The sequence below is a fragment of the Mesoplodon mirus genome, assembly GCF_964341445.2.
Source record: "Mesoplodon mirus genome assembly, chromosome: 12".
In the NCBI taxonomy this organism is placed as follows: Eukaryota; Metazoa; Chordata; class Mammalia; order Artiodactyla; family Ziphiidae; genus Mesoplodon; species Mesoplodon mirus.
In genome coordinates this window covers 36,984,752-36,994,117 of record NC_138988.1, presented here as the reverse complement: position 1 = coordinate 36,994,117, position 9,366 = coordinate 36,984,752, and the positions used below count along the sequence as shown (strand labels likewise).

Below are 9,366 nucleotides of genomic sequence, written 5' to 3'. Positions count from 1 at the left end.
GGTCTGCGTCTTTATTCCTGTCTTACCCCTATGTTCTTCATGACATTTTTCTTTCTTAAGAAAATTTTTATCAACCAGCCTGATATGACCAACTTCATACAGTTCTGTGCCAATGGGCCAGTATTTTCAGTGTCCTGCCATTTTAGCCAAATTTTGGTCATTTATGGCAGGAAGAAGGGAAAGTATTCCCAAATTTTCACAAAAAGGGTTCAATGGTGGGGAACCATTCTGATGCCTGAGTCATAGGTGCCCTTATGACATCATTTCTGTCTTCCCTTCTCTCTTCCTGCCAGAGCTGTGGCTGGAAGAGTACAGACCTGAGAATAATGGAATCATCTACCTTCTAACTGTGGGAAATTTAGGGGATCACAGACCTGAGGGATTTGAACCAACTATTTCCAAGTCATGGGCATTCTATGTTGTGTAAGAGAGAGCCAGTCTACCCAAACTCACAGCAGGGGAAGGTGGATTTCCACAGTTGTTAAGGATATAAGTCCTATATCTGTGGTCTCTGGGCAAGGAAGGAGGTTGAGCATGTGGTGGACTCAGCACACAATTTACAGAGAACAACCTACTCATATCTTTCCTTTCTGAACTCTGATTATAGAAAGATGGCCAGGTTTGTCAAATCGTGATAGAAGACCTTGATGAAACCACATTAGTAAAAGAGAGAGAGAAGAAAAAGAAGAAAAAAGAGCGTCCACCTTCACCCCCTCCGTCCCCTCCACCAAAGGTAGGCCAATAGAAAGCCTCAAAGTTGAGGGGCACCCCAACCTGCAACATGTCTAAACAAAGTCAGCCAGGTGTCACGGTTGTCTTCTCTATGGTCCATAGCATGGGATGATCAGGCAATTTGTCATCCAAAGCAGGATACATTTGTGAGTGAAAGATAGTGCTATGAATTATTGCTCAGGAGCAACAGTCATGAACTGAGAGTGTGTCCCAAGCCAACCAGAGTGAGTGGTTGTCCTATCCAGAACTGGAATGAATAGGAATTGACTCATCCTTGTTGACCTTTTGTCCTAGTTCCTTCTCAGCCTGAGAAAGGTGGGTGTGACTGAGATATGGAGATTTGGTTGTAGGGAGAAGAAACCCTGACAAATGGGAACCAGACTATGCTAAGTTGGGGAGCGGAGTGGGAGGGCTGTGTTTGGGGGACGCAGAATCAACTACAGGGAAACCCAAGTCTAGAACTGTGTGGCAGTGTGTGTGTGTTTACATGAGTACATGTATGTGTGTTAACTGAAGTTCAAGATATGAGAACCAAAAGAAGTGAAAGTGAGGAATAAATGAGAAAGGTTCCAAATGGTGTGAGGAAGACAAACTTCTTTTTTATATTGATTGATTGATTGATTGATTGATTGCTGCGTTGGGTCTCTGTTGCTGTGCCCTGGCTTTCTCTACTTGCGGCAAGCGGGGGCTACTCTTCGTTGTGGTGCGCAGGCTTCTCATTGTGGTGGCTTCTCTCATTGCGGAGCATGGGCTCTAGAGCGCAGGCTCAGTAGTTGTGGCACACAGGCTTAGTTGCTCCATGGCATGTTGGATCTTCCCGGACCAGGGCTCGAACCTGTGTCCCCTGCATTGGCAGGTGGATTCTTAACCACTGTGCCACCAAGGAAGTCACAAACTTCTAATCCTGTGAGTTGATAGAGGGAGACTGCAGGTTATGCACTGGAGCTGGAGTCAGGCATGAAAGGAGAGCAAAGGATGCCCTTTCTCCAGCCTGTGGGTGAAGTCTGAAGGGAAGTGATATGCTTCTCAGGTAGGTGGTCAGGCCCAGGCACAACAGAATAACCCTTTGACCCATAGATTGTGGTGTTCTTGTTCCAGACTGGCCAACCAGGTCCAAGGAACCAGGTGACAGCTAGGGCAGGTGTGCCCCATGTTACAGTTGAGGACCCTGAGACTCAGAGTTCAACTGTGATGTGTCTGTTAACCAAGAGTGGCAGAGACAGGACACCTGTCTGGTCTCTGGCTCCAGCCAGTGGTCTGCCCAGTGCTCACAAACTTCTGAGGAAGGTGCCATTGTTGATAAAGGATCAGGACCCCTTCCTGGCTCACACCAGGGCTCAGGTGGGTCGGGAATATTTCCTAAATGTCCCTTCTTTTTCCTTGCAGCCCCACCCCCTAGTGGAAGCTCCCCACTCAGACAAAGAGTTGCAGGCAATAAAGATCCAGGCCTGGTGGCGGGGCACCCTGGTGCGCCGGACGCTGCTGCACGCAGCCCTCAGAGCATGTATCATTCAGTACTGGTGGAAACAGAAGCTGGCAGAGCTGCTGGAGAAGAAGCGGCGGGCTGTGCTGGATCAATATGCTCAGCAAAATTGGGCAGTGGTCAGGCTACAGTCTTGGGTCCGCATGTGGCGCATCCGCCTTCGTTATTGCCGTTTGCTCCATGCTGCCCGCATTATCCAGATCTATTGGCGCTGGCATAATTGCCATACCCGTGGCTTTTTCAGGGGCAGCTATGAACTCACAGCAAGCCAACTGGGACTTAAGCTTGAGATGTCTCTGGGGTCACAGGTCTGTCAGATTACAGACTGCATCCCCTTCCCAATAAAGAATTGATCGGGTGTGCTCCAACACTGTGTCACAAGATCTCAGACAATAAAGGAGGATTCTAAGAGCCAGGTAGGATGACTGGGGTCTGTGGTTGATTAGTAATGTCTACCATGGGTAGGAGACATGAAGTTGCAGAGCTGCCAAATCAACCAGCTCCAGGGAAACTCCTTCATAGTGTGGTGTATGGTTGTGTTTTCATTTTGCTCATGGATTTTTTTTTCCATATGTGAACCATTTTTAAAGTCTTTATTGAATTTGTTACAGTATTGCTTCTGTTTTATGTTTTGGTTTTTTGGCTGCGAGGCATGTGGGATCTTCGCTCCCCGACCAGGGATCAAACCCACACTCTTGGCATTGGAAGCCAAGTCTTAACCACTGGACTGCCAAGGAAGTCCCCATGTTGTTTTGATTATTGTTGTTTTGTAGTATTGTTTGAAGTCTAGCAGGGTTATGCTTCCTGCTTTGTTCTTTTTCCTCAGGATTGCTTTGGCAATAGTTCCATATAAATTTTAGGATTATTTGAAAAATGTCATGGGTAATTTGATAGGGATTGAGTTAAATCTGTAGATTGTTTTGGGTAGCATGGCCATTTTAACAATGTTAATTCTTCCAATCCAAGAGCATTCTCATTCAATTTAGACCAATTCCAAGATGCCCCCACCCGCCTGGGGACTACATAACCCCACACAGTCTGGCCTTGACCATCTCACTCTCTCAATGCCCTCCCTGGCAGCTCTGCTAATATCAAAAAAAACCCAGCACCCTCCCATCGCAGCGCTTTGCTCTTGCTGCCACCTTTCCTTGGATTGTCTTCTTGCAGGTGGAGCCCTCACTCCATTCAGGTTTGTCTCTGCTCCATGTTCCTTCCAGGGAGGCCTCCTTTGATTTGACCACCTTTTTTTTTTTTTTTTTTTTTTTGCAGTACGCGGGCCTCTCACTGCTGTGGCCTCTCCTGTTGCGGAGCACAGGCTCCAGACGCACAGGCTCAGCGGCCATGGCTCACGGACCCAGCCGCTCCTCAGCATGTGGGATCTTCCTGGACCGGGGCATGAACCCGTGTCCCCTGCATCAGCAGGTGGACTCCCAACCACTGCGCCACCCGGGAAGCCCTGACCACCTTATTGAAATAGCTTTCCCACCCACTACTGTATACTCTAGCTCCTGACTCTGCTTTCCTATGTCAGTCCTCATCTCTACCAAGGTTATCTTACCTCTCTGTTTTCTGTTACCCCCCACCCCACGAGAGGTGAGCTCCAAAAGAGCAGGGACTCTGGGTTCAGTGCTGTGTTCCCAGGATCTAGAACAGTTGGTTCTCTCTCCCTCTCTCTCTTTCAATATGTCATTGGCTATATATTTTAACTTTCTGTATATTATGACATTTTGACATCATTTTTTTTTAATTTATTTTATTTATTTATTTGGCTGTGTTGGGTCTTTGTTTCTGTGCGAGGGCTTTCTCTAGTTGCGGAGAGTGGGGGCCACTCTTCATCGCACTGCGCGGGCCTCTCACTGTCGCGGCCTCTCCTGTTGCGGAGCACAGGCTCCAGACGCGCAGGCTCAGTAGTTGTGGCTCATGGGCCCAGTTGCTCCGCGGCATGTGGGATCTTCCCAGACCAGGGCTCGAACCCATGTCCCCTGCATTGGCAGGCAGATTCTCAACCACTGCGCCACCAGGGAAGCCCTTGACATCATTTTTGAACATTCCTTTCTGGCTTGGGTAGACTACCCCTCCCAGGGCTGGCCAATTCTTTGAGATGGCAAAGGACTCAGCCTGGAGCATGCCTATGATTTGCAAACCAACCAATCCAGAGCCTTACCTCCTCTCTCGGGCCTGTGCACCCCAGAGGGCAATATTCCAGTGCCTTAATCATCGCAGGTCCAGATTCCAGATTCAAGGTCCAGGTACCGGGCATCTGGGGACCACCCCTGTAACGTAGAGCCCACCCAAATTACTCAAACTAGCCAGTCCTGAACTGTTTACCCTGCCCAACCTTGCCTTTCCTGCTTCAAGAAAGACCATGGCATAAGTTCTTTTCTCACCCCTGTCTTCTGCCGCTTGCCCAGTACCTGATGCTTGTCCTCTGACCCTGTGTGACATGAGGTGGTGACCTCTTCTCTAGGATCTGTAAGTACTGTAAACCTTGTTTCCTGTGCCTCTCCTATTCTCATGTGGCCTCACCTGACCCACCATCACATCGCACAAATAAGTGAAATCCACATAACCATTTTTATATTAACCACATAATATTCAGTGGCATTTAGTACATTCAGAGTGTTAAGCAACCACTATTATGTATATCAATTTCTAAAATATTTTTATTGTCCTAAAAGAAAACCCCATACCCAAAAAGCAGTCACTCCCCAGTACGTGCTCCTCCAGCCACTGGCAGCCACCAATCTGCATTCTGTCTCCATAGATTTACCTAGTGTGGAATCATGCAATATTTTGTGTCTGGTTTCTTTCACTTAACATGATGTTTTCAAGGTTCATCCACGTTGTAGCCATGGTCAGTACTTCATTACTTTTTATAGTAGAGTATATATCCATTGTATGGATATGCTACATTTTGTTTATCCACTCTTGATAGGTATTTGGACTGTCTGCACCTTTTGGCTGTTGTGAATAATGCCACTATAAATACTTAGTAGCTACCCCATTTTACATCCCATCAGCAATATACAAGTGTTCCAATATTTCTATATCCTTGCCAACTCTTGTTATTTTCCTTTTAAAGAAAATTCTAGCCATCCTAGTGAGTGTGAAGTGGTGTCTCATTGTGTTTTCTTTTGCATTTCTCTTATGATGAGTGATGCTGGGCATCTCAATGTGCTTGTTGGTCATTTGTGTATCTTCTCTAGGAGAAAAATCTATTCAAGTTTTGAAAAAAAATTTTAATTGGGTTGTGGTTGTCTTTTTGTTGTTTCAGTAACTATTTAGGTAATGAATGAATACACAGTTCTATCCAGGCCCTGGATTTGTGGATTTACCATGACTCAAATCTTTATCCCTAGAAACAACTGTCCCACCATCCCTGAATGAATGGTTCTCTCATCAACCACCCCAAATCCCTTATACACAAAAGACATGTCTTTCTCAGCCTCCTTGAATTTTTATTTCTCTCTGGCAGTGCTTCTGTGTGTGTGTGTGTGTGTGTGTGTGTGTGCTGGGTGGTGGAAGGAGGAGCTGTTATTGTGTCTCCATTCATCTGGGCATACTATTCTCTAGCTTTGTTGGTCTTCATTGCTGTCTCTGTGTCTCCCTCTCTGTCTATCCTTCATAATCTTGTCTTTCACTGTAACTATAATTATCTCTTTGTGTTCCCCAGTATCTTTCTCCCTCAGTCTCTGCCTTCCTCTATCAACTCTTATAATGTCATGTCTCCTTGTAGCTGTTTCTCTGACTCACGGGATTTTCTGATCTGTAAATTGCTGGCAGAGATCATTTTCTTTAAACTGTCCATCCTCAGAAGAGCTCTGCTCTTCTGAGCCCTGATTACCCCTCATCCCTAGTAGCTCCACAAGGATGGGTGGAGAATTCCCATGCAGGGCACCCACATGATTGCTCCTGGGTGATGGAGGCACCAGCCTAGGATGTACAACTACTTAGAGGAATGTTGGCATAATTTATGTATATGGCCACAGTGATTGGTTCAAGGATATGCACATGATGCAAGCCAGGCCACTGGGACTTAGTTCTGGTGCTGTGGTGGAACTACTAGGATTGATGGCTGTAAGAATTACGAAACCAGAGCTGCTGGGGGACACCACATGGAAATAGCTTGCTGAGAATGAAGCCAACACAGAGGAAAGTAGAACTAAAAGATGGAAAGAGAGGGACTAAGTTCTAAGGATTCCTTTGGGCCTCTGGACCCAGCCATGCCTGAGGCTACCACCCACTATACTATGGGAATTATTACTTTTGTGAGCCAATAAACCTCCATTTTCACTGAAGTTGGCTTGCTAATAAGACAGATAGCAAAGGAGTAGGAGATCTCAGCAAATTAAGAAACACTTAAAGAAGATTGAATTTTATGTAAGTTGCTTTTCAGGAAGGGGTTTTCAAAAATTGGTTTTTGAGTTAGAAACTTGGCAGATGGTATGCCTAGGAAATTCTTACAGTAAACATGGGATTATCTCTCACTTAATACACCCAGGAGACCAGAACATTCTTGTAATGCTGTGTAGTGTGGTAAAAAAGAGAAGTGCTGTGGAGTAATGAATAAATCAGCTAATCATCTATAATTAGAATGGCCTGAGTGTGAATCTAATCATGGATTTGTCACCTGTGGGCCAATGTGGCATTTTATCATTTGCCTAGTTCAACAAGTCAGCAGGAGGAAACCATGGGCAATCATCAGCCATTCATGAAACAACTGCATGAAGAGAATAGATGAACTAGTCAGGTCCTTCCCTTGCTCTCTACTCCACTTATGCGAAGGATGTCTGTGGTAGCCTTCACTCCAAGATAACCCTCTTAGCTCTGCCCCGTGAAGAAAGTGGTCAGTCTTCTCATGAAGAGATCCTATCGTGGGTGTTGAACGTAAGAGGGAAATAGGGCAGTGTTTTTCAAACTTTATCAACAGTCCCAGTGACGTGGAGGGTCTCATTAAAGCAGATTGCTGGGCCCCACTCACCATTTCTTTTCTTTTCTTTTATTTTTGGCTCCATTGGGTCTTCGTTGCTGCACGTGGGCTTTCTCTAGTTGCGGTGAATGGGGGCTACTCTTCATTGCGGTGCATGGGCTTCTCATTACAGTGGCTTCTCTTGTTGTGGAACACGGGCTCTAGGCATGTGGGCTTCAGTAGTTGTGGCACGCAGGCTCTAGAGCGCAGGCTCAGTAGTGTGGTGCACAGGCTTAGTTGCTCCATGGCATGTGGGATCTTCCCGGACCAGGGCTGGAACCCATATCCCCCGCATTGAGAGACGGATTCTCAACCACTGCACCACCAGGGAAGCCCCCACTCACCATTTCTGATTCAGTATATCATGTTCCCAAGAATGAGTATTTCTAACAAGTTTCCAGGTGATGCTGTGGCAACTCTTCTAGCGAATACCACTACGTTAGAAAAATCTACAATTCTTACCCTTCTGAGTGGGAAAAGGTCAGTTTCTGCCTCCTGTGAGTCTTTCTCCTGTGTGTCTCCTTTACTACTCATACAAAACACTTAATTTTTGACACTTTTGGAAAACCCTATTTCAGTCCTTTCCCTTCTTAAGAAAAGGGGGTGTAAAGCTGAAATTTCCACACTCTGATTATATATTGATCTTTTCAATGACCAGCCTTCATCGTTAGTCCATCCAGGAGCTCTCTCAGAGTCACCTCATTAGAACAAAGGACACGCCTATCATCCAGGAAATTATAAGAATTTTAGAAGCTCTGTGTCAGGACCCAGTTCAAAGACCAAATATTAGAACAAAAGATGCTCCTAGTGCTGTTATCATTTAAGAAAATACAAGCGTGCTTCCTGGGACTCTCTAGGCTTCCACCGTTTCTCTGTGGTTCTTCCAGTTTCTCTACTGGCGCTATTCCCACCTCTTCCCCTCTGCCTCTGGGATTTAACGAGCTCTCCTGAGACCTAGGCCTCTCCCTAGGCCTCCAAGTGTGTGTGGGGGGGTGAGGAACAAATGTTAGTTAGCCTCATTGGCAAGGTCAAGGCCATGTTCAGTTCCAGTGTGAAGATCATGAAGCCCAATTGTGAGAAGCTGGGAGTTCAAGTCTGGAATCTTCCAGGCCCTCATGAAGCTGGAGATGAACTCGGACCTCAAGGCCCAACTGCGAGAGCTGAACATCAAAATTGCCAAGGACATTGAAGTTAGTGGTGGTCGGAAAGCTATTATAACCTTTGTTCTCATTCCTCAATTGAAATCTTTCCAGAAACTCCAGGTCCGGCTATTGTGTGAGTTGGAGAAGAAGTTCAGCAGGAGACATGTTGTCTTTGTCACTCAGAGGAGAATTCTGCCTAAGCCAACTCGAAAAAGCCATACAAAAAATAAGCAAGCATCTCAGGAGCTGCACTCTGACAGCCATGCATGATGTGATCCTGGAGGACTTGATTTTCCCAAGTGAGATTGTGGGCAAGAGAATCCACAAGAAACTGGATGGCAGCTGGCTCATAAAGGTTCATTTGGATAAAGCACAGCAGAACAATGTGGAATACAAAGTTGAAACATTTTCTGGTGTCTATAAGAAGTTCATGGGTAAGTATATTAATTTTGAATTCCCATAGTTTCAGTTGTAAACAAAAATGACTAAATAAAATATTCACAATTTTTTTAAAAAAAGAAATTACAAGGTTTTCAGGAGCTCTGTGCCAGGGTCTATGGGTAAAGACCAATATATATTTTCTATTTCTTCCAAGTCTGTAATATCTTGGTGTAAGAAATAATCAAAGGTGAGGGGGACATGTCAAAAGAATGCAGCAGGCAGGCTGAAGGGCCCCCAATGGCCAAATCTGGGTCAATTTTAGCACCAAAATTATGATGATAGCAGATTATAACCTATAAAATTAAATAGGAACCCATCAGTTCACACCGATATAAACTAATAAATGAAAAATTTAATGAGAAGAGAAGTATCTTCCTTAGAAAGCAACTAATGTATGTAGGAAGAATTAAGGTATTAGAAAGTCACTGCTCAATCACAGTGGCTGAGGAATAGGAAGTAGAGTTCACCTCCCTCCACAGAAACATTGAAAATAGATCTACAAGCAGAATGATTCACACAGAACAGCTACTGAATGCCAACAGAAGACCTCAGGTGTCTGAAAAGACAAGAAAACCTCCACGTAACTGGGTAGGACAAAA

The 9,366-nt window shown here is 45.3% G+C and overlaps 1 protein-coding gene and 1 pseudogene across 2 annotated transcripts; both read left to right on the top strand.

The window, feature by feature from the left end:
- Nucleotides 1-405: 405 nt before the first annotated feature.
- LOC309813887 (IQ domain-containing protein F5-like) lies at nucleotides 406-3,579 on the top strand (the record flags this gene model as incomplete). The annotated part of the gene is made up of 4 exons (XM_082639077.1): nucleotides 406-423; nucleotides 608-733; nucleotides 2,119-2,631; nucleotides 3,485-3,579. 3 exons carry the CDS (start codon nucleotides 406-408, stop codon nucleotides 2,566-2,568), a joined length of 594 nt encoding a protein of 197 aa, XP_082495203.1. The 3' UTR covers nucleotides 2,569-2,631; nucleotides 3,485-3,579.
- Nucleotides 3,580-8,220: 4,641 nt separating this feature from the next.
- LOC309813888 (small ribosomal subunit protein eS7-like) lies at nucleotides 8,221-8,892 on the top strand (annotated as a pseudogene). Its single transcript has one exon. The product of its transcript is annotated as a small ribosomal subunit protein eS7-like (transcript).
- Nucleotides 8,893-9,366: the final 474 nt, after the last annotated feature.